This window comes from Somniosus microcephalus, chromosome 4 (assembly GCF_052327205.1).
Source record: "Somniosus microcephalus isolate GS21.2 chromosome 4, FLI_Smic_1.0, whole genome shotgun sequence".
NCBI lineage: Eukaryota > Metazoa > Chordata > Chondrichthyes > Squaliformes > Somniosidae > Somniosus > Somniosus microcephalus.
The window spans coordinates 288,755,694-288,781,511 of record NC_140990.1 but is presented as its reverse complement, the minus strand read 5'-3'; the positions used below and the strand labels follow the sequence as shown (position 1 = coordinate 288,781,511).

The 25,818-nt window shown below is 46.4% G+C and overlaps 1 protein-coding gene across 1 annotated transcript in view; it reads left to right on the top strand.

The window, feature by feature from the left end:
- Positions 1 to 25,818, top strand: part of tmem163a (transmembrane protein 163a) — a 314,776-nt gene that overhangs the window by 236,697 nt on the left and 52,261 nt on the right. The window contains exon 5 of the mRNA XM_085986596.1: positions 11,790 to 11,886. Within this exon, the coding sequence (XP_085842722.1) occupies positions 11,790 to 11,886 (97 nt within the window). The remainder of the gene's footprint in view (positions 1 to 11,789; positions 11,887 to 25,818) is intronic.

Here is a 25,818-nt window from a genome sequence, read left to right as displayed (position 1 = left end):
ACCCCCAGCCGGGGGCCCTTTCCTCCAGCAACTTGTTTCCCGCAGGGACAGGCTGCCGGGAGCACTTCCTGTCTGGGGAGTATTTAAGTGGTTGTGCGGGCTTTGCCATGATGTAGATTAAAGCAGTTGTGTTTCACCAAACTCTGGTCTCGACTCCCACGTTTGCCGCGGTATCTCAACAGTATCATCATTTGCTTTTCATGCTCTTTCTCTCTTTATTCACTCAATGACTCATTCACTCCCTCACACACAGACCTACACTGGAGCCGTGGAGATGAAACACATTGAAATGTCTTGCCATTTAAAAGAAGAAAGAATTTGTAGAACAACTTTCACAACCTCAGGACATCCAAAAGCGCTTTACAGCCAATTAAGTACATTTGAAGTGTAGTCGCTGTTGTAATGTAGGAAACAAAGCAGCCAGTTTGCGCCCAGCAAGGTCCCACAAACAGCTGTGATAATGACCAGATAATCTGATTTTAGTGATGCTAGTGGAAAGATAAATATTGTACAGGACACTGGGGAGAACTCCCCTGCTCTTCTTCAAAATAGTGTCATGGGATCTTTTACATCCACCTGAGAGGGCAGATGGGGCCTCGGTTTAATGCCTCATCCCAAAGATGGCACCTCCGACAGTGCAGCACTCGATCAGTACTGCCCTGGAGCGTCAGCCGAGATTCTGTGCTCAAGCCTCTGGAGTGGGACTTGAACCCACAACCGTCTGATTCCAAGTCGAGAGTGCTACCAACTGAGCCACAGCTGACGCGAAAGCTCTATTTCATGGGACATTTTATTCCTACCTTTGTAAAATATGCTTGTCTTCTGTTCCTCCAGCTGCCCAAGAAAGGCAGTGTCAGAGCAGCCAGTCTCTACCAAGCGTATCACAGCACCCTGCACCACATATTCCCACAGTGGTAATCACCAACACAGAATTGCAAGGAGAGGTCACTTAGTGAGTTTCAGGATGGAGCAATTGTTGAAGCACAGAGCACTAATTAGGATGAGCAAGTGCAGTTGGAATTGCAGGAGAAGCAACATGTTCGCCTGAGGACAAGCTGGAGAGCTCATCAATGGTTCATGAAGGCTGCTTGTTAAGCAGCCTTTTGTCGTTTGGGATCATTTTGTGCAGCGCTGCATAACCACCTGACTGAGCTCTGACCACCATGGAGTGCGTGGCTACCCCAGGGCCCTCTACAATGCAATTCTTCTCCCCGCCACCCCCCCACCCCCCCCCCCCCAACCACCACCCTCCACTTTCCCAGGCTGAGGCTTGAAGTTTCCACCACAAGGAGTCTTGTGACCTTGGACTTTGCATTTCTTTGAAAGCCAACACAGTCCCCACTACGAGTGCGTTGGTATTAACGCGATTTGTCGACTATAAGTGATGGATGGTAAAACCACAATAGGTTCCAGCAATGAAACATATTCACACAGTTGATGAGTGTGGCTTGTTATTTCAGTTTCCAGCTTTGAAAGCGAATCGTGCAATTGTCATTTCTCATTTGTTGCAGTTTATGTGGTGCACTCTGTTGTGGAACGTGAAATAAACTGTCCATTTTAAACCTGCTTTCCAAAATAAACAGAAATAAATTAGAAACATGGCCTGTGTAGATGATTGCAGTGCTTTTGGTGATGCTCAAATGTCTCTTTTATTCCAAATGTCTCATGCATATTCATTAGGAATCCATCAGGCTAGGCAGTGTAGAGTTTATACAGTCCCTACCACTCGTGAAGTTTAAATTACCAGCCGAGGTAAGTGGCTGAATGGACCGCTTGTGTTTGAATGTCACCAATGGAGGGCTTCTTTGATGTGATTTAAAGAAAAACAGGAAGAGCTAAAAATGTGATTGCGTAGCGCCCGTTGTTTGGGTGCTATGGGTGCCGTTTTAGGTCGAAAATGGTGTCCGAGCCGCGCGTGCACAATTCTGCTGTGGGCCGCACCAGACGCCCCCTTGGTGAGAGTGTTTTTTACTGGCTCTGTGTAAGTTTGTGAAATGTTTGGAGCTTTCTAGAGTTTTTTGAAAGTTGGTGAGGTGACAGGGAGTGGGGCTGCAAGTGGAGAAGGCCTTGCTGCTGACTTCAACGACTCTGGTCAGACCACTTGCTCCAGTCATGGGTGCTGTAGTTGTCCTCCCCCTTGGCCTGCAGCATGACAGGGATATGGAGCAGAGGCAGTGGAGAAGAGGACAAGCTGCTTGCAGAGGGAGGAGGCGGAAGGGAAGAAGGGCTCTCAGCAGGAGGCCTTACCCACCTAGAGTCTTCCAAGAGCAATTCTCTTACCTCAACCTGAGCCAGCAGCAGAGTATAAGGCATCTGGGTTTACGAAGGAGGTGCTCACAGAACACTGGCATCTCTTGCAAACAGACCTGCAGCCTCACACCAGGGAAAGGGCACTGTGCCAGTGGCTGGGAAGGTGACCGTGGCCCTGAATGTCTTTGCATTGGGATCCTTCTAGGCTGCAGCAGGCGACATTTGTAACATCTCCCAGTTCGCTGTCCACTGCTGCATCATAGAAATGACAGACGCTCTTTAGAGAGTAGCTAAAGTAAACGTTGGTCCCTTAGAGGCTGAGACAGGAGAAATTATTATGGGAAATAAGGAAATGGCAGAAACGTTAAACAAATATTTTGTATCTGTCTTCACAGTAGAAGACCCAAAAAGCATACCAAAAATGGTGGGGAACCAAGGGTCTAATAAGGGTGAGGAACTTAACGTAATTAATATAAGTAGAGAAAAAGTACTAGAGAAACTAAAAGCCGACAAATCCCTTGAACTTGATGGCCTACATCCTAGGGTTCTAAAAGAGGTGGCTGAAGAGATAGTGGATGCATTGGTTTTGATCTTCCAAAATTCCCTAGATTCTAGAACGGTCCCAGTGGATTGTAAGGTCACAAATGTAACACTGCTATTCAAGAAAGGAGGGAGAGAGAAAACAGGAAACTACAGGCCAGTTAGCCTGACATCAGTCGCAAGGAAAATACTGGAATCCATTGTTAAGGAAGTGGTATCAGGGCCTTAGAAAATCATAACATGATTAGGCAGAGTCAACATGTTTTTATGAAAGGGAAATCATGTTTGACAAATTTATTAGAGTTTTTTGAGGATGTATCTAGCAGGGTAGATAAAGGGGAACCAGTGGATGTAGTATATTTGGATTCCCGGCTGCGATCTTCGGTAGCGCCCCCTGACTTACCATCAGAAGCTATGTCCAACAGGGTCAGGGAGGCGTACATGCGGCCAGGGCAGCGCAAATTAAAGGGGAGATGCCGGGTGGCCATTTTTGTTGCTGACCGCCTGCCAGCACCTTGTCCCTGTTGCTGTCCCCGGCCTCCTGTGAAGCCCCCCGTGGAGTGCCAGTTGTACACCGTGAGTCCGGCACTCCTCTTGAGTGCCGGGCTCTTTTGCCAGCACTCTGATCCCTGGTGGTCCAGCTGGGCCCCGGGTTGCGCTGCGCTAGGCCCTTCCCCTTTAATAAAGGGAGGAAGGCCTGCAGTACCTGCTACTTCCAGTAGCGCCACGCCGCCCTCTTGGGCGCTACTAGATAATTCTGAGTGTGGAGGCGCTAACTTTTTCGGGGCGCTAAAAGCAGTGTGATGCGCTATCAATTACTCATAAAAGACTGAGAGTTACAAGAGTAACTAAAGGCTTTTATTAACAACAGAATGGAGGTCTGCCTCGAGTGGTCGACCGGTCCAGGATACCAAGGGCTGAGGAGCAGTCACCTTTATACTAGGACCTGTGGGAGGAGTCAGCCGAGGCATGTCCAGGCATGTACACAGTGGAATACAAACAGGACAAACAGGAATACAAACAGTGGTTTACCACATTCACCCCTTGTTTAAAATTGAGTCCGGCGGGGTGAAGTGTATTAAAAGTTAGTGTATTGGAGTCTCTCCGGAGGTCTTGTCTGCCGCTGTGATCGGCGTGGCGACGGCAGGGGTAGTGACGCTTCCGGCGTCGAGTCCAGCGTAGGCTGTGGCACAGGCGTGTCGTCCTTGTAGATGTCGAGCGGGTCGCGGGGCCCAGGCCTGCCGTCTGCTGGGGCTGGATATCGGATCGTGGGGGGGGGTGGTAGTGGGTAGTGGGTTACTGTGGTCCCCGAGGGTGCAAGGTCTCTTATGGAGACTGTGTCCTCCCGCCCGTCCGGGTATGCGATGTAAGCATACTGGGGGTTGGCGTGGAGGAGGTCGACCCTCTCGACCAGGGGGTCCGTTTTATGGGTCCTCACGTGTCTTCTCAGTAGGACCGGCCCTGGGGACGTCAGCCATGGCGGTAGCGATGTCCCTGATGTGGACTTCCTTGGGAAGACAAACATTTTCTCATGAGGGGTGGCGTTAGTGGCAGTGCAGAGCAGTGACCGAATAGAGTGGAGCGCATCGGGGAGCACATCCTGCCAGCGGGAGGTTGGAAGGCCCCTAGACTTTAAGGCTAGCAGGACGGCCTTCCAAACTGTCGCATTTTCTCTTTCCACCTGTCCGTTCCCCCGGGGGTTGTAACTGGTGGTCCTGCTTGTGGCAATACCCCTAGTTAGCAGGTACTGACGGAGTTCGTCGCTCATAAACGATGAGCCCCGGTCGCTATGGATATAGCTGGGGAAGCCGAACAGGGTGAAGAGGTTGTTCAGACATTTAATGACCGTGGCACTGGTCATGTCCGGGCAGGGGAAGGCGAACGGGAAACGGGAGTACTCATCAATAATATTGAGGAAGTACACATTGCGGTCGGAGGAGGGGCGAGGCCCTTTAAAATCAACGCTCAGGCGCTCGAAGGGGCGAGTGGCTTTTATCAGGTGGGCCCTGTCTGGTCTATAAAAGTGTGGTTTGCACTCAGCGCAGACTTGGCAGTTCCTGGTCATGGTCCTGACCTCCTCAATAGAGTAAGGCAGGTTGCGGGCCTTGATGAGGTGGAAGAACCTGGTGACCCCCGGGTGGCAGAGGTCATTGTGGAGGACCCGTAGTCTTATCGATCTGCACGCTGGCGCAGGTGCCACGCGATAGCGCATCCGGGGGTTCATTTAGCTTCCCTGGCCGGTACAAGATCTCGTAGTTGTAGGTGGAAAGTTCGATTCTCCACCTCAAGATCTTGTCATTTTTGATTTTGCCCCTCTGCTTGTTGTTAAACATAAAAGCAACTGAACGCTGGTCAGTGAGCAGGGTAAATCGTTTTCCGGCCAGGTAGTGCCTCCAATGACGCACAGCCTCCACAATCGCCTGGGCCTCCTTCTCAACAGCGGAGTGTCTGGTCTCCGGGCCTTGGAGGGTTCGTGAAAAGAAGGCCACGGGTCTCCCCGCCTGATTGAGGGTAGCGGCCAGGGCAAAGTCGGACGCGTCGCTTTCCACCTGGAAGGGGATGGATTCGTCCACTGCGTGCATGGTGGCTTTGGCAATGTCCTCCTTGATACGGTGGAAGGCTAAGCGGGCCTCTGCCGTCAAGGGAAAAGAGGTGGACTTGATCAGCGGACGGGCCTTGTCCGCATAGTAGGGGACCCACTGGGCGTAATAGGAGAAAAACCCTAGGCACCTCTTCAGGGCCTTGAGGCAGTGGGGCAGTGGAAGTTCCATAAGGGGACGCATCCGGTCGGGGTCGGGGCCGATGACTCCGTGTTCCACAACACAGCCAAGGATGGTGAGGCGGTTTGTGCGGAATATGCACTTCTCCTTGTTATATGTCAGGTTTAGGAGTTGGGCGGTGCGGAGGAATTTTTCGAGGTTTGCGTCATGGTCCTGCAAGTCACGGCCGCAGATGGTCACATTGTCCAGATATGGGAAAGTGGCCTGCAACGCATTTTGATCTACCATCCGGTCCATCTCCCTTTGGAAGATGGAGACCCCGTTGGTGACGCCAAAGGGAACCCTAAGGAAGTGATAGAGGCGGCCGTTTGCCTCAAAGCCAGTGTACTGGCGGTCCTCAGGGCGGATGGGGAGCTGGTGGTACGCTGATTTCAGGTCAATGGTCGAGAAGACGCGGTACTGCGCGATCTGGTTGACCATATCAGCTATACGGGGGAGTGGGTAGGCGTCCAGCAGGGTGTAGCGATTTATTGTCTGGCTGTAGTCGATGACCAGGCGCTGCGTCTCGCTGGTCTTAACGACCACAACCTGGGCTCGCCAGGGGCTGGTGCTGCCCTCAATAATCCCTTCTTTCAGGAGCCGCTCCACTTCGGTTTGAATGAAAACCCTGTCCCCGGCACTGTATCGCCTGCTCTTTGTGGCGATGGGCTTACAGTCGGGGGTGAGGTTAGCAAACAGTGGTGGGGGGGTGACTCTGAGTGTGGAGAGGTTGCACCTGGTGCGCGGCGGGCAATTTGGAAGCTGCTGGCTGTGGACTGTGAGTGGGGGTAGGGGTCCACCGTACGCAATCGTAACACTTTTAAGGTGGCACTGAAAATCTAACCCCAGCAGGACCAGAAGTTTAAAATGATCGTACACGGTCCCGTCTACTACGAGTGTCACCACGCAGTAGCCGCCGATGTCCGCCGACTGGGACTCGGAGGCCATAGAAATCCGCTGTTGCGCAGGCAGGACTGGGAGAGAGCAACGCCGCACCGTGTCGGGGTGGATGAAGCTCTCCGTGCTCCCAGAGCCAAAAAGGCAGATTGTATCGTGACCATTTACCTTAATGTCCATTGTGGAACTGGCCAGTTGGTGCGGTCTCGCTTGGTCCAGTGTAACGGATGCCAGCGTAGGGGTCGGTGTGTCGCTGCGGGTATCAGATGAGGCGGTGTCGGGGGCCTGCTGCGTCCCGGCTGTCGTCCAAGATGGCGGCGTCCATGATCCCCATGTGGCTGGAGGCGTCCAAAATGGCTGCTGTACCGGTGATTCGCACACGGCCGGGGAGGTCCAAAATGGCGGCGCCCATGGCCCACACGCGGCGCTGCTGGGGTTCGGGGTGGCTTTGGCCCTGCAGACGCTAGCGTAGTGTCCCTTCTTCCCGCAGCCCGAGCAGATCGCGTTTTTCGCCGGGCAGCGCGCTCTGGGGTGTTTTGCCTGGCCACAGAAGTAGCATTTCTGGCCTTGGGGCACTGCTGTCTGGCCTTGGGACACTGCTGCGGTAGTTGGGCCGTTGTTGGGGTGTGGCTGGGGTGGCACGGCGCTATGAGGCGGTCCTACCGTGTCCCAGGCTGTCATTCCCCGCGGCGTCCACGGTGCAGAGGAGTAGGCATCCATGCCCTGGTAGGCTGCATCCAACGATAGTGCGAGTTCAGAGGCCTTGTTGAGGTCGAGGTTACTCTGCTCCAACAGTCGCTGTCGTGTGTAATTGGATCTGTGGCCCGCTACAAAAGCGTCCCGGATAAGTTCCTCTGTGTACACGGCGGCCTTTACATCCTTACAACCACAGGCCCGGCCAAGCACAGACAGTGCCTGAAGGTATTCCACGGTTGATTCCCCAGGTTGTTGTTTACGACTCCCCAGGAGGTGCCTGGCGTACACTTCGTTCACTAGGCGCGTGTACTGGTCCTTGAGGAGCTTGATAGCATCCGCGTACGAGGTCGCGTCTTGGATGACCGAGTACACTCGGTGGTTCACTTTGGAGGTCAGGACATCCAGTTTGTCCTCGTCCGATTTGATTGCTTCGGAGGCGGTCAGGAATTTTTCGAAACACTTAAGCCAGTGAGTAAACTTGGTGGATGAGTCCGCCTCCCGATGATCTAAGTCCAGGCATGCTGGTGTGAGGATCTTCTCCATTATAAAAATTTTGTTAATAAAATTGATGCGCTATCAATTACTCATAAAAGACTGAGTTAGAAGAGTAACTAAAGGCTTTTATTAACAACAGAATGGAGGTCTGCCTCGAGTGGTCGACCGGTCCAGGATACCAAGGGCTGAGGAGCAGTCACCTTTATACTAGGACCTGTGGGAGGAGTCAGCCGAGGCATGTCCAGGCATGTACACAGTGGAATACAAACAGGACAAACAGGAATACAAACAGTGGTTTACCACACAGTGCCCTGGCGAAGTTAGCGCCCCAAAGGGGGCATGACCCAATTTTGCCCCTAAAGAGTCTGCAAAGGGATATAGATATACTAAGTGAGTGGGCAATACAGTGGAAGATGGAGTATAATGTAGGGAAATGTGAGGTTATTCACTTTGGTAGGAAGAATAGAAAAGTAGAATATTTTTTAATTGGTGAGAAACTTTCAAATGTTGGTTCAGAGAGCAAGAAACACAGAAAGCTAGCATGCAGGTACAGCAAGCAATAAGGAAGGCAAATGGAATGTTGGCCTTTATTGCAAGGGGGTTGGAGTATAAGAGTAAGGAAGTCTTGCTATAATTGTACAGGGCCTTGGTGAGACCACACCTGGAGTACTGTGCACAGTTCTGGTCTTATCTAAGGAAGGATATACTTTCCTTGGAGGCGGTGCAACGAACGTTCACTAGATTGATTCCTGGGATGAGAGGGCTGTCCTTTGATGAGAGAATAGGCCTATACTTTCTGGAGTTTAGAAGACTGAGAGGTGATCTCATTGAAACATACAAGATTCTGAAGGGGATTGACAGGGTAGATGCCGAGAGGTTGTTTCCCCTGGCTGGAGTGTTTAGAACTAGGGGGCACAGTCTCAGGATAAGGGGTTGGCCATTTAAGACTGAGATGAGGAGGAATTTCTTCACTCAGAGGGTTATAAATCTTTGGAATTCTCTGCCCCAGAGGGCTGTGTATGCTGAGTCTTTGAGTAAATTCAAGGCTGAGCTAAATAGATTTTTGAACTCTAGGAGAATCAAGGGATATGGAGATTGCACGGGAAAATAGAGTTGAGGTCGATGATCAGCCATGATCTTATTGAATGGCGGAGCAGGCTTGAGGAGCTGTATGGCCTACTCCTGCTCCTATTTCTTATGTTCTAATGCCAGGAGAGGGGACTTCATTGTCTGCCCTCTGACCAGAGAGAAGCAGGCGGAGTATGCAAGTGGCTTTGCCGGGATAGCAAGCTTCCCCATGGTGTGGGGGCCATCGACTGTTTGTGCCATCATTAATTGATTTTTTGCACTGTCTTCCTCAGCCAGTTGAATGATGATCTGCAGGCAGAATACACCTCCCCTTTAAGAGGTGCAGACTGCCTTTAAGTAGTGCATGTTAGCTTTAATTGGTGCTAGCCTCGCACAAAGTTGGGCCCCCTGTCTTCCCAATATATAGTTGGAGGAAATTTCTGCTCTTCCAGTACTGGATGTCGGACAATCAGTCTGACAATTTAGAGACAGTGGAGGGGTCGAGAGACGTAGTGGTGAGGTAAAGCTGGGTGTCATCAGTGTATATGTGGAAACTGATGCTGTGTTTTTGGATGATGTCGCCGAGGGGCAGCATGTAGATGAGAAACAGGAGGGGGCCAAGGATAGATCCTTGGGGGACACCAGAGGTAACGATGTGGGAGCAGGAAGGGAAGCCATTGCAGGTAATTATCTGGCTACGATTAGATAGATAAGAATGTAACCATGTGAGTGCAGTCCCACCCAGTGGAGAGGCGTTGGAGGAGGATGGTGTGGCCAACCGTGTCAAAGGATGCGGACAGGTTGAGAAGGAAAAGGAGGGCTGGTTTACCTTTGTCACAGTCACGTAGGATGTCAGTTGTGACTTTGATAAGAGCTATTTCGGTACTGTGGCAGGGTCGGAAACCTGATTGGAGGGATTCAAACATGGAGTTCCGGGAAAGAGGGGCACGGATTTGGGAGGTGACAACACTTTCAAGAACTTTTCAGAGGAAAGGGAGGTTAGGAATGGGGCGTTAGTTTCCAAGGGCAGAGGGCTCAAGTGTTGCATTTTTGATGACAGCAGATTTGAAGGAGAGGGGGACAGTACCTGAGGAGAGAAAACCCGTTAACAATGTCAGCTAACATGGGAGCCAGGAAGGGAAGTTGCGTGGTCAGCAGTTTAGTGGGAATAGGGTCGAGGGAGCAGGAGGTGGGTCTCATGAACAAAATGAGCTCAGAGAGGACATGAGAGGTGATAGGAGAGAAACTAGAGAAAGATGCAAGTTCAGGGCTAGGGCAGGGGGGAACCTTGGAGGAAATTTGGCCAGGTGGGCTTGGGGAAGGGAGGGAAGTGGCAGAGGCAGTTGATCGGGTGGTCTCAAAATTCGTGCAAAGAAGTCCATGAGGTCTTCGCACTTGTTGTTGGAGGGATGGGTGGAGGAGACGGTTTGCAGTCGAGAAAAGAAGCCGGGGGTTATCTTTGCATTCCAGGATCATCCGGGACAATAAGCATTTTTGGCAGACGAGAGATTAATGAGATGCAAGGTACCTATTGAACTGCCTGAAATAGCGCTTAATACGTTGTAATTGACTCCTATGGTACTGGGAAATGTTTAACGCTATTTGCCCGATATAGGTGACTGCCCATGTTTAAGTGTGGACGGTGTAAATGGTGGGGACTGTAACAAAAAAGCTCCTGAATATAGAATATGTTATGTACTGTATGGAACCTAGCACAAAGAACATTGCTTCGTGTGAGGTTTTGGTGGCTATAATATTACTATAAGCAGTATTCTGGAATTCTGAATTAAAAAGAAAAGTTAATGTATAAAATCACTAAGTACCCCATTGGACTGGACTTGATACACTGCCTTTTAGGCCTCCCCGTTGTGGACTGCTGGTCAATGTGGATTGAGGCATGAAGAAAAATAGTCCAGTCCAAGAAAATGATGGACTCTGAGACAAAGATCAAGCCTGAGAAATGCTTTAAAATCTGGTTCCCGTTTCCAGCCCACTGCCAGCAGCTTGTTGTTTTGTCAACAACAGCCTCCTTGTAAGTCACACGCAAAGCGTTTAGAGCATATTCCATGCCACTTGAACAAGATAACTATTAAAGCACTGGCGACAGAACCAAAATTTACCAGGCACTGACAGTGTGCAAACTATGGAGTACAGCGTGCAGTTTTGGGCTCCAAACTAGAGGAAGGATGTTGAGACAACAGAGCGGGTGCAGCGCAGATTCATTAGGATGTTCAGATAATAATGAAGATGATGGAGGGCGCTGGAGACACTCATTGGGTTGGGTGGCATCTGTGGAAAGAACAGACGTGACATTTTGGGTATGCACCCTTCCTCAAGGCTCCATGCCCAAGGCATCTTGTCTGTTCTCTCCACAGATGCTGCTTGACCCGTGGAGTGTCCTCAGCTCTGCTTTTATTTTACTGACATGCTTCCCGGAATGAAGAAATGCAAATATGACAAAAGCCTTGGAAAATTGGGGCTCTTTTCATTAGAACAGAGGAGATTACGGGGTGATTTAATAAACATGTTTAAAATTATGAAGGGATTGGACCGAGTAGATAGAAACAAATTGTTTCTAGTGGTTGAGAGATCTTGAACGAGGGTACATAGATATAAGATAAAATGTAAGAGAGTTAGGACAATAGGAATATTGACTGCCGCAAAGACCATGTTGACATTTAAGAATAGGTTAGAAAGATGGTTGAAGGAAAGGGGGAAAAGGGATATTGGAACAGGGCAGGCACATGGGATTAGGACAACTGCACATGTGGTGGATGAACACCAACTAGCACTGGTTGGGCTGATTAGCCTGTTTCCATGTTGTAATTTCTATGTAAAAGGACAACATGACACACCAACCTGTTATCTGGAATCGGACCCCAGAGTAATCTACAATCCCAACCATTCAGAACAACTCACACACTACTACAATCTACTATGTATACTATACCTTACACACTGCGTACCATAATTGTACAGTATGTCAATGCATTCTAAGCAAAGAACAATTGGAACAACAGCTTTTTAAAAAGTTATTTTATTTTATTAAGATTTATCAACTCTCTATGAATTTCTTTTCCACAGAGCTTGTGTCATCCTGGGTGTTATATTTCTTGTGTCAGCCATCTGCATTATTGGTAAAGCCATTCATGACCTTGCTACAAAGCTGCTTCCAGAAGTGGTAAGCTGAATCCTTAAGAGAATTTTTCTTTAATTGCTGTTGCTTTGAAGGTAAGCTGCTTGATATGTTTTGCTATATTTGAACTGTTGGACAGTCAGCAAGTAACAAAAATCTGAACATTAATGGTGGGATTTGGAGAAAGAAGATGCCCATCAGAGACACTGGCCAGGAAATTCCTCAGAGCTGCTCCCTCCCCACTGGTGTTATTTCGCCGTAAGTGCCACAAAAACTTACACAAGGAAATGGGGTTTCCGACGCATTTCCGGAGCTGTTCCAAGGAATTTCTCAGCCATTGTCATTGTCAGATTTCTTTGCAAGCTGTGGCGTGCAGTTTGATGATCTAACTGCAGTTTCAGATTTTCTAGTGCAGTCAGACAGGGACAAGAGCTCAATGAGTTCCTTTGAGAATACAGAGGTTGTACTCCTAAACCACATGAGATGAGTCATTCTTAATCAAGGTACCAAGACTACGCTCATGAGTTGAAATGTGGCTCGAGTCAGGACATTCTAGTTAGAGCAGAAGAATCTTACAGTTCATACAGCTTGCACCACTTCCATAAATAATATACTATGGACTGGTATGAACAAAAACACTTTGATGATTTTTCATTTTTTTTTGCCAGTTTCTATTAAACTAGTTGCCCATTGGTGTCTGATTTGTAGAACTGTAAATTTTGAATGAGATGATAATTCTAAAGCATTTATTGTATATGCCTCAGTTTTTAAATTCGCCCAAAATATTTGTCATCATAGTTACTTAAAATAGTAAAGGTATAAAAGCTGTTGCATTAGGACAGGCGAATTACAATGGCTCTTTCATAAATATGTAGGTGCATAACCCATAAGCACTGCAGACGTGCATGAGTTATGATGTATTGTCCATTAAAAAAGGAAGAAAAAGAAAAAAAATTAGGGTCCATGAAGCCAGCTCTTTCTACAGATCATGTCCAATTTACCTTGTTATGGACTTTACTCCATCCTTTTTACCATCTGAGGATTAATTACTCCCTAATCCCTGAAGGTAATTGCACAAATCTCCAGAATATCTATTCATTTTAAATCTCCACTATTTCGCCCTAGCCTTCTGCACTTCCTAAACAATGCATATGTCCCGCCAGGCTCACGGAGCATTTGTTTTAATGATTCAACAACAGGGGTTTAAAATGTGTCCATTCCTAAATTAACCAGATTCCAATTAGGATTATTTGGGGAATTTGATATTTTGGATCACACTACTAGTACACCCACCCCATATAAACACACAAATAGAATGGTTACTTGTTTCAACAGTGGAAAATGCAATTGTAAAGACAGGATTCCAATTTATTTGTGTTCCAGACAGCTGGGATTTTTCAAAAATGTATTCCTTTTAAATTGTTTCACTTGAGTTCACTTTGAGCTACAGAAGGACTGGAATGAATCAGCAATGTGCTCTGGCTAATGGGCGGGAGAAAGAATTCTCAGTATCACAGAACCTGAATGTTGTGAATCAAACTTTAAAAATCAAAATTGTGCTCTTTGAGGATGAGGTCTCACTGACCTACCTTTGACAAAAATTAATTAATAGAATTAAGCTAGACAATTAATGGTACAAAAATCACACTAGTTATTTCGTGATTTCCAGCTCCTCTGTTTCATTATAAACTGATTTATTTCAACAGTTCTGCATATATTTCAAACTACCATGAGTTTTTGTTATTTCTTCAATATTTAGACATATTCACCCAAAGACTATCTTTAGTCAAAGAACAAGAATCTGCTTCAATAAAAATGAAGAATGTGTATGCTTTTTTCAGTTCAGTGCATTGCATTGCCTTTTAAACTGTCAAAGTTGGTCACCACATTAATATTTATATTAGTTGCTAGCAGCAATTCAGTAACATAGTGTATTCATGCTTTATGTCTTGGGACCAGATTGTAATCCCAGGTTTGTCTAACATTGGCCTTCAGTTTCCCAGGCTGCTGATCTTGACCTATTTGTCAGATGCACCAAATCGTAGACTATGAGAAAGGAACATCCATTATTACTTGCACTTCAAACCCCCCCCCCCCCTTATAGGCTACCATAGAGATGCATTGGTGTAGAATGCGGAAATGTCTCCATTTATCTGCTTAGTGCTTGAAACAAAATCCAAGAAGCCCATCATGGAAGGTTACCTTGGGGTTAGATTACTTCAAAATAAACTGTTCATAATTCAAATGATGGAAGTAAATATCTTGGTCTGGAATTTGCTGGAGCAGGGCATCTCGTGGCATGTCCGGTTAATTAGACTTCCTCTTGCATCCTTCAGCTCAAAAACATTTTTTCCCTGTAAGTTGCTGGAAGTGCGAGCTGATAACAGCACGACGAGGGTAACATGGCATCTGGGACCTTGGTGAACAATGGGATGAACAGTGTATCTCCTGAACCAATGAGATTCAAGGATTGAGAAATAAACAGAGAAAGGACTGAGAAGGAGGGTAAATTAGATATCAGTGAATTCAATTTCAAATCAGGTACAGAAAAAGAAATAAAGAGAGGGAATGAAAGATTGGATTAAGAGAGGGAGAGAACAGAAGAGACGGTAAGGAAAAGTAGGAGAAAATAAATAAATTTGACAGTTTTAAAATCTCCAACAACAATTCACTGCTTGAAGGAATGAGACGCTACACTTTTAATTGTTCACATTTTGGGCCAGAGAGGTTGATTGACAGTCATTAACAATCATCATGTCATTAAAAGGGTACTTGGGCTAGACTTAACCTTCTGTGGCGAGTTTAATGGACAATTAATGTGCAAATGCAGCAACTTCATGAAACTCACAGTGTGGTTAAAGGTGAGATGCTGTGTTTGCAAAGCTAACGGTGGAACTGCACTAATTGTCCAGCAACTTGTAGTGATTCTAAATTCATGAGGCATCTCTTCCTATCCACAAGCTGCTGCCCAATTTGCACATTACTAACCGCGTGCGTTGTTCAGACACTATTATTTTTTCAGCAGATTCTGGTCCCTTTTGTTAATTGATTTCTGGATTCAGATATAAACTGGATGCTAAGAAATTCCAAAAATAGGTGACATTTTGAAATTGCACAATTAAAAAAGGTCTAAAAACACATTGAAATGGAAGAGACTGGTGAATAATTCATAATATTTCACAACTGACAGCATACGCTCCAAACAAGATGCCTTCTGACACCTGAACAAGGCGAGATCTTTGATTTACAGTCCTTCTGCTTATAAAGGCTGAGTGGCTTTCTCAAAAACAAAAACACTGCAGGGAATTTCAGAAAAAATTGTCATTTAAAATTGATCAGGATGTCTCGGAGCATCTGCAGGGCATTCTGGAGGGGGAGGGTGAACAGCCAGTTGTCGTGGTGCATATAGGTACCAACGATACAGGTAAAAACCGGGATGAGGACCTAAAAGCTGAATATAGGGAGTTAGGAGGTAAATTTAAAAATAGGACGTCAAAGGTAGTAAACTCAGGATTGCTACCAGTGCCACGTGCTAGTCAGAGTAGAAATAGAAGGATATTTCAGATGAATACATTGCTAGAGGAATGGTGCAAGGGGGAGGGATTCAAATTCCTGGGACACTGGAACCGGTTCTGGGGGAGGTGGGACCAGTACAAATTGGACGGTTTGCACCTGGGCAGGAACGGGACCGATGTCCGAGGGGGAGTGTTTGATAGTGCTGTTGGGGATGGTTTAAACGAAAATGGCAGGGGGTTGGGAACCTGTGCGGGAGACAGAGGAAAGGGAAGCAAGGATAGAAGCAAAAGACAGGAAGGAGAAAAGCAAAAGTGGCAGTAAGAGAAATCAAGGGTGTAAATCAAACATGGCCACAGTAAATAATAATTCTAAAAGGTCTAAGAGTGTTAAAAAAACAAGCCTGAAGGCTTTGTGTCTTAATGCGAGGAGCATTCGTAATAAGGTGGATGAATTAGCTGCGTAAATAGATGTAAACAGATATGATATAATAGGGATTACGGAAACATGGCTCCAGGGTGACCAAGGCTGGGAATTCAACATCCAGGGGTATTCAATATTCAGGAAAGACAGGCAAAAAGGAAAAGGTGGCGGGGTAGCATTGCTGGTTAAAGAGGAGATTAACACAATAGTAAGGAAGGATATTAGCTCTGATGATGTGGAATCTATATGGGTAGAGCTGAGAAATACCAAGGGGCAGAAAACATTAGTGGGAGTTGTATACAGACCCCCAAACAGTAATGCTGAGGTTGGGGATGGCATTAAATGGGAAATTAGAGACGCGTGCAGGAAGGGCACAGCAGTTATCATGGGTGACTTTAATCTACATATAGATTGGGCTAACCAAATTAGTAACAATACTGTGGAAGGGGAATTCCTAGAGTGTATACGGGATGGTTTCCTGGACCAATATGTCGAGGAACCAATTAGAGATCAGGCCATCTCAGACTGGGTATTATGTAATGAGAAAGGATTAATTAGCAATCTTGTTGTGCGAGGCCCCTTGGGGAGGAGCGATCATAATATGATAGAATTCTTCATTAAGATGGAGAGTGAAGTGGTTGACTCAGAGACTAGGGCCCTGAATTTAAATAAAGGAAACTATGATGGTATGAGGCGCAAGTTGGCTAGGATGGATTGGGGAATGTTACTTAAGGGGTTGACGGTGGATAGGCAATGGCAAACATTTAAAGATCGCATGGATGAACTACAGAATTTGTTCATCCCTGTTTGGCATAAAAATAAAACAAGAAAGATGACACAACCGTGGCAACAAGGGAAATTAGGGATAGCATAAGATCCAAGAAGAGGACATATAAATTGACCAGAAAAAGCAGCAAACCTGAGGATTGGGAGCAGTTTAGGATTCAGCAAAGGAGGACAAAAGGATTAATTAAGAGGGGGAGAATAGAATATGAGAGTAAGCTTACAGGGAACATAAAAACTGACTGTAAAAGCTTCTATAGATATGTGAAGAGAAAAAGATTGGTCAAGTCAAGCGTAGGTCCCTTGCAGTCAGAATCAGGGGAATTTACAAGGGGTAACAAAGAAATGGCAGACCAATTAAATACATACTTTGGTTCTGTCTTCACAAAGGAGGACACAAATAACCTCCCAGAGATGTTGGGGAACATAGGGTCTAATGAAAGGGAGGAACTGAATGAAATCAGTATTTGTAGGGAAATGGTGTTAGGGAAATTGATGGGATTGAAGGCCGATAAATCCCCAGGGCCTGATAATCTACATCCTAGGGTCCTTAAGGAAGTGGCCCTAGAAATAGTAGATGCATTGCTGGTCATCTTCCAAAATTCTATAGACTCTGGAACAGTTCCCATACAGTTCCCATGGATTGGAGGGTAGCTAATGTAACCCCACTATTTAAAAAGGTGGTAGTGAGAAAACGGGGAATTATAGACCGGTAGTGGGGAAAATGCTAGAGTCCATTATAAAAGATGTAATAGCAGAGCACTTGGAAAACAGTGACAGGATCGGACAAAGTCAACATGGAGTTACAAAAGGTAAATCATGCTTGACTAATCTACTGGAATTTTTTGAGGATGTAACTCGTAGAATAGATAAGGGAGAACCAGTGGATGTGGTGTATTTGGACTTTCAGACGGCTTTCGATAAGGTCCCTCATAAGAGAACAGCACATGGGATTGGGGGTAAGGTACTGACTTGGATAGAGAACTGGTTGGCAGACAGGAAGCAAAGAGTTGGAATAAACGGGCCTTTTTCCGAGTGGCAGGCAGTGACTAGTGGGGTACCGCAGGGATCGGTGCTAGGACCCCAGTTATTCACAATATATATTAATGATCTAGACGAGGGAACTAGATGTAATGTGATGGATTTTCATTGAGGAGTCGGGTAGGAGGCGGGACTACAACTTTCGGGGTTGTAGTCCCGCCCCCATCGAGTTCTAGCCAACCCACGCGATTTTGACTTGACTGACCTTGTTGAGACCGCCCAGCGGGCTCAGCAGGCCAATTAAGGGCCACCCGGTAACAGGTGACGTCACAGATTGATATTTCATCTGTCAAGACCTTTTGACAGATGAAATATCAGCTTTTCACAGCTGTTTGAAGCTGTCAAACACTGACAATCTGTACTCCAAGTTAATTCCTTCCAGTCAGGATGATTTAGAGATCTCCCTGGAACCGAAAGCTGAATGCTAGAACTTTTGACAGATCGTGGCCATTCTGCTTTCTGTGCCGGTGAGATGAGGGACTCCCGAGACCTGAGGGAAGGAAGGCTGTAGTATGTAAATGTAAGTAAAACTTCTTTAAACACACCAAACACACTTACCTCTGCACTCATGCACCCATCGCTCACCTGAACATCTCGACCACTCCAAGCCCTTCATCCCGACGGCCCGCCTCGCTAACTTGGTGTGGTTTGGAGCCGTCGGGAATCCCACATTTCAACAATGAAAATAGGGATTAGGCTAAAAACTGCCTGTTAACCACCTGTTAACAGGCAGTTAATTGGCACTAATCCCCTTCCTGCCTTGGGGAGGCGGGTCCCAGTGCAGGTCGGGTACCCGCCTCCTGTGAAACTGGCATGGAGGCGGGTTGGTGGCGGATGGGTTCGTGCCCCCCGATTTCAGGGTTTTAACCCCCGACACGCCTCCAATCCTGCCTCCACGGCCCAATGAAAATCCTGCCCAGTGTCTCCAAGTTTGCAGACGATACAAAGCTGGGTGGGCGTGTGTGCTGTGAGGAGGATGCAGAGAAACTCCAGTATGATTTGGACAGGTTGGGTGATTGGGCAGATGCATGGCAGATGCAATATAATGTGGATAAAAGCGAGGTTATCCACTTTGGTGGCAAAAGCAGGAAGGCGGATTATTATCTGAACGGCAATGGATTGGGAAAAGGGGAAGTGCAACGAGACCTGGGTGTCCTTGTGCACCAGTCGCTGAAGGTAAGCATGCAGGTGCAGCAGGCGGTTAAGAAGGCAAATGGTATGTTAGCCTTCATAGTGAGAGGATTCGAGTACAGGAGCAAGGATGTCTTGCTGCAGTTATACAGGGCCTTGGTGAGACCACACCTTGAGTATTGTGTGCAGTTTTGGTTGCCTTATCTGAGGAAGGATGTTCTTGCCATGGAGGGAGTGCAGTGAAGATTCACCAGGCTGATACCTGGGATGGCAGGAATGACGTATGAAGAGAGATTGGGTCGATTGGGCTTGTATTTGCTAGAGTTTAGAAGAATGAGAGGGGATCTCATTGAAATGTATAAAATTCTATCAGAACTAGACAGACTAGATACAGGAAGGATGTTCCCAATGGCAGGGGAGTCCAGAACCAGGGGTCACAGTCTAACGATAAGGGGGTAAGCCATTTAGGACTGAGATGAGGAGGAATGAGAGTGGTGAACCTGTGGAATTCTCTATCACAGAAGGCAGTTGAGGCCAATTCATTAAATATATTCAAGAAGGAGTTAGATATATTTCTTAAGGCTAAAGGGATCAAGGGATATGGGGAGAAAGCAGGGACAGGGTACTGAATTTGGATGATCAGCTATGATCTCATTAAATGGCGGAACAGGCTTGAGGGGCCGAATGGCCTATTCCTGCTCCTATGTTTCTATGTTTTCATGCATTGTTTTCTACATCATGGAACATGGTTTTCTTTTGAATCATGGTGCGTTGTTAGTCGATTCAGCCTGGAGCATGTAGATTAATATAAATATAATTTTTCATCAATTAGGTAAAGCAAAACTTGAACTATAAAATGATTTGTAAACGCCTACATACAGGGAACCATTGCCCAAAAGTGGCAACTAAAGAAAATATTAGCCATTCTGCATTTCTTAGATGAGTGGGAGGCAGAATTCAATCTCAGCTTCCAGTTTCTGTGTCAGTGTCACCAAAAACAATGTTAATTTGGATTACGATAGCAAAATACTGCAGATGTTGGAAATCCGAAATAACAACAGAAAATGCTGGAAAAACTCAGCAGGTCAGGCAACATCCGTGGAGAGAAATTTGAGTTGACGTTTCGGGTCAAACCTTTCTTCAAAACCGGAAAGAAAAGAAAACAGATCGAAGGCAGGGCTGCGATCGGACAAAAGAAGTGAAAGAAACAAAAGAGCTAGACGAGATGGTAATAGGCTGAGATTAGGTGTAAAGTGTACTGGCAGGGCAAGGGATAGCTGCCAGGTGTGAGAGAGAAACAAAAGGAAAGGGGGGGGGGAAAGGACACCTCCGTTCAGTCCGTAAGGGTGACCCCGAGCTTCTGGTCGCCTGTCATTTTAATTCACCGCTCCATTCCCACTCGGACCTCACCGTCCTTGGCCTCTTGTATTGTTCCACGGAAGCTCAACGTAAACTCGAGGAACAGCACCTCATCTTCCGATTAGGCACTCTGCAGCCTTTCGGACTCAATATCGAGTTCAACAATTTCAGATCATAACCTCGGCCCCTATTACACATTTTTTCTTGCAATTTTTCCATTCCTTTCCCCCCCCCCCCCTTTCCTTTTGTTTCTCTCTCACACCTGGCAGCTATCTCTTGCCCTGCCAGTACACTTTACACCTAATCTCAGCCTATTACCATCTCGTCTAACTCTTTTGTTTCTTTCACTTCTTTTGTCCGATCGCAGCCCTGCCGTCGATCTGTTTTCTTTTCTTTCCAGTTTTGAAGAAGGGTTTGACCCGAAACGTCAACTCAAATTTCTCTCCACGGATGTTGCCTGACCTGCTGAGTTTTTCCAGCATTTTCTGTTGTTAATTTGGATTACCTTGGAGATCTGCATCTTTCTCTTGTGTTTCCAAATTTTGTAAAAATTTCAGTCAGCTTTATGGAATTCAATATTTCCTTTTACACTCTCAAAGTAGACCTCAGGAATTTCCTGGAGATAATTTTATTGGGGTAATTTAGCAAAGCTGTTGTTGATATACCATCATCAAACTTCTATGCCTGACTTAACATAGAATTACATAGACTATTACAGCACAGAAACCGGCTACTCCACCCAGCAGGTCCATTTCAGTGTTTATGCTCCACACAAGCCTCCGACACCTTATTTCAACTCACCCTATCAACATATCCTTCTTGTTGGGGGTGAATCGCTATCATCCATTTTGCGCTACCGCCTAAGACCAATTTCAACCTCCCACCCCCCACCCTTCACACTACTGCACCTGAAAGAAATGGAGGCGTCTGAAATGCCACAATAAGTGAAGCTGTCAATCCTGGCTATCTTGTAGCATCGTGGGAGGAGACAAAGGCCCATATTTTCCGACCCCCACGGGTTTGTACAGGCCCGTAGGGACTGCGCAAGTTGCGGGTTTCGGCGTGCGAAGCGCATGTGCTGAAATCTGGAACTTGCGATCTGTCAAGAATTCTCTTGATAGATCCAATGAATGCGCAAGCAAAGTGCCTCTGCAGGTGGAGAGGTGCGCTATTTGCTCAACCTCCTCCTGCTGAAAGGCCCGAGAATTCTTACGCCTGGTACCAGCATAAGAGTTTTAAAAAAATAGAAAAATAAGATTTGAGGCCTAGAAATTGGATCGCACCCAAATCGTGGAACGATCTCGGTGCAGCGCAAACTGTACACACCTAATGAGACCGGCAGCAGGACCAGCAAATTGGTCTGTGGCCTCATTAGGATAGTACCGGTGAGCTGTGGGCACCACTTGTGGCCCCAGAGGCAGCTTGCTGTATGTGGAGGAGCAGCAAAATCAGCCAGTGTCTGGAAAGTTATTGGGGGAGGCAATTAGGAGTGGGGTGGGCGGTGGCTGGCAGCAGCCCACGGTGTTGAGGTGGAGCCCAGAGGAGCACTCTTGTTCTTTCTGGACCTGCAATAAGGCAAGTAAAAAAACGTGGAACTTCCTTTTTGGGTAGCAGGCTCCAGAGGTTCCTTAATGGATTGCCGATTTGGCTGCTGAGCTCATCAAGAAACTGACCGTAGCGCTGCGGTCATTCACAAACCAATTTCTCAAATGGGCCTGAAATAGGCATTAGGCCCCCCGATTTGCAGATGGAATGGGCTTAACGCCAGTTTCAAGAGCACACCCCGGGTGTCTACTACGCAGCTCTAATGAATAAGGCAGGTGGCGCACTTCCGGCGCAGAATGAGCGCACGCATGCTGCCCGCCATATTGGTCCCTTAGGCACCTGTTTTACAAGAGCAGCATCATCGAATTTGTAGACCCGGGCATTCTGACCAACACGTGACAAGTACTGTTTAATTCATTTTAACTTGAATTATGTAATAATTATTAGCATTTAAGGGTTCTTTGTGCCTTTGCTACTTACATGCATGCACAGCAATTTTGTTCACACTCTGCAGTTTTTCTCCCAGATAACATGCTAGATTTTACTTAATTTCTTGTTGATTGGGCTAGGCTGGTACTACCTGTTTTAAACTAACAAGACGGAGTTCCTTTTCCTTTTGCTTAATGGGTCACTTAGTTATTTCATTTTGTTTCATTTTCATTCTATGGTATTTTAAAGTTGTTTAGAAGAACCCCTTTGGGGAAAAAGTAAGCTGCTGAAAAGTGAGCTGTGAGCAATTCCTTGATTGTACTGAACAGTGAATGAAGGAAGCCCTTGGACCGGAAATGAAGGAGGAAAATGTAGGTGGGTGTGGTACAATCGAGCTTGTTACTCTATGGTTTGAGAGGCATATTAGCCTGTAGTTATTTACATATAAAAGCAAATGGGAAGCATTAAATGGATGGCGCTTAATCTTACTCCAATTGACATTTACAACTAGCAGTTAACATAAGAACATAAGAAATAGGAGCAGGAGTAGGCCAATCGGCCCCTCGAGCCTGCTCCACCATTCAATAAGATCATGGCTGATCTGATCCTAACCTCAAATCTTCTATCACTCTGCATCCACCCGAACCCATGTGATCTCCCGGGAGAGGCGAAAAACCAGATAAAGACCCAATGGCCAATTTGGGAGAAAAAAATCTGGGAAATTCCTCTCCGACCCATCTAGGCGATCGAAATTCTTCCAGGAGATCACTCTGTCCCTATATTTTCTACAGTACTTACCTTCTGTAAAGGCGATCTCCACCCCAGCCAGGAACAGGAATAAAACCATCTCCTGAAATCTAACACAGAATTAGAACACAGTAGGAGCAGAACCAGGCTACACGGCCCCTGGGCCCACTCCACTACCCACAGGGCCATGACCATTCCGAACCTAGACTCATGTCCAATTTCCTGCCTGCTCCCCGTAACCCTTAATTCCCTTTACTTCTAGGAAACTATCTATTTCTGTTTTAAATTTATTTAATGATGTAGCTTCCACAGCTTTCTGGGGCAGCAAATTCCACAAACCTACCACCCTCTGAGTGAAGAAGTTTCTCCTCATCTCAGTTTTGAAAGAGGAGCCCCTTATTTTAAGATTATGCCCCCTAGTTCTAGTTTCACCCTTCATTGGGAACATCCTCACTGCATCCACCCGATCAAGCCCCTTCACAATCTTATATGTTTCAATAAGATCGCCTCTCATTCTTCTGAACTCCAATGAGTAGAGTCCCAATCTACTCAACCTCTCCTCAAATGACCACCCCCTCATCCCCGGGATTAACCGAGTGAACCTTCTTTGTACTGACTCGAGAGCAAGTATGTCTTTTCTTAAGTATGGACACCAAAACTGTATGCAGTATTCCAGGTGCGGTCTCACCAATACCTTGTAGAACTGCAGCAATACCTCCCTGTTTTTATATTCCATCCCCCTAGCAATAAAAGCCAACATTCCATTGGCCTTCTTGATCACTTGCTGCACCTGCATACTAACTTTTTGAGTTTCGTGCACCAGGACCCCCAGATCCCTTTGTACTACAGTACTTTCCAGTTTCTTGCCATTAAGATAATAACTTGCTCTATGATTTTTCCTGCCAAAGTGCATAACCTCACACTTTCCAGTATTGTATTCCATCTGCCAAATCTCTGCCCACTTACTTAGCCTGTCTATGTCCCTTTGCAGGTTTTTTATGTCCTCCTCACTCACTACTTTCCCTCCCATCTTTGTATCATCTGCAAACTTTGATATGTTACACTCGGTCCCCTCCTCCAAATCGTTAATATAGATTGTAAAGAGTTGGGGACCCAGCACTGACCCCTGCGGAACACCACTAGTTACTGGTTGCCAATCTGAGAACGAACCATTTATCCCAACTCTCTGCTTTCTGTTAGAGAGCCAATCCTCCACCCACGCCAGAATATTACCCCCAATCCTGTGATTTTTTATCTTGAGCAATAATCTTTTGTGTGGCACCTTGTCAAATGCCTTTTGGAAGTCTAAATACACTACGCCCACTGGTTCCCCTTTATCCACCCTGTATGTTACTTCCTCAAAGAACTCAAGCAAATTTGTCAAACATGACTTCCCCTTCATGAAACCATGCTGAGTTTGTCCTATTAAATTATGTTTATCCAAATGTCCCGTTGCTGTCTCCTTAATAATGGACTCTAACATTTTACCAACCACAGATGTTAGGCTAACAGGTCTATAGTTTCCAGCCCTCTGCCTACTACCCTTTTTAAATAAGGGTGTTACATTAGCAGTTTTCCAATCTGCCGGGACCTTTGCTGAGTCCAGTGAGTTTTGGAAAATTATTACCAATGCATCCACAATCCCTACCGCCACTTCCCTCAAGACCCTAGGGTACAAGCCATCAGGTCCAGGGGATTTATCCGCCTTGAGTCCCATTATTTTACCAAGTACCACTTCCTTAGTGATTTTAATCGTATTTAGTTCCTCCCCCCCTAGAGCCCCCTGTTTGTCCAGTGTTGGGATATTCTTAGTGTCCTCAACTGTAAAGACTGATACAAAATAATTGTTCAGTGTTTTTGCCATCTCCATGTTTCCCACCATTAATTTCCCGGTCTCATCCTCTAAGGGACCAACATTTACTTTAGCCACCCTTTTTCTTTTTATATAACTATAGAAACTTTTGCTGTCTGTTTTTATATTTTTTGCTAATTTACTTTCATAATCTATCTTCCCTTTCTTAATCAATCTTTTAGTTATTTTTTGCTGTCTTTTAAAGACTTCCCAATCTTCCATCCTCCCACTAGATTTGGCTACCTTATATGCCCTTGTTTTTAGTCGGATACTATCCTTAATTACGCTAATTTCATCACTAATAGCACAATATTAATTGTCTTTAAACATCACGGGGGAAAAATTCAGTATCGCCCCTTTTGGGGCGCCATTATCGGCCGTGCGCAAAGTTTAGCGCCTGGTGCTAATTATTACCTCCGACGGCAAACTTGACTTTTATCGCCCCTGGAGGTGATTGGAGCGCTAAATCAGGCGCTTCACACCTGTCTTAAGGCGCAAAGGCCAAGGAGCGAGGTGCTACCTCAGAGCGCTGGTGAAGCAAGGAAGGGCAAATCAAAATGAACCTCCATAGTGCTGCTCAGTACCCAACACTCCTTCACACCGCGTTGAATCTCTCCAGAAGTCTCTCTCTCTCTCTCTCTCTCTCTCTCTCAGAATACGTGGTGCAAAAATGCCACCAACAAAAAAAGGCAGGAAGCGGTCGCGTTTAAATAGCGCTCCCCCAGTCCCTTTCTGACTGCAAAACGCTCCCCTCAACCTGTCTTGCTAGCGGCAGGTGGTAAGGCAGGGGCGCCACTCAAAATCCTGTCCGGGGCGCTACCAGGACATTGCGCACTCGACTGACGTCACGATCTGCCGGCGCAGGAGATCGTGGCAGTAGTGTTTAGCGCCGCCGCAAAAAATGTCTAGTTAATTTCGCGAGCGGCACAAACATCGCCAAGCCCGGGCGCTAGTTGCTTTGCGCCCCATTAGCGCCCTCTTAAGGCGCTAATAGGAGGCGCAAACAACTGAATTTTTCCCCCCACAACTTTTAAAATCATATTTCAATCTTCCTGCTATCCAAAATGATCAATCCAAACAGATATTGAAGGTTTATTTGTGTCAGTATAGTGCAGTTACTTGGATTGGAGACAAAGCATCCTTGTGCATATGTG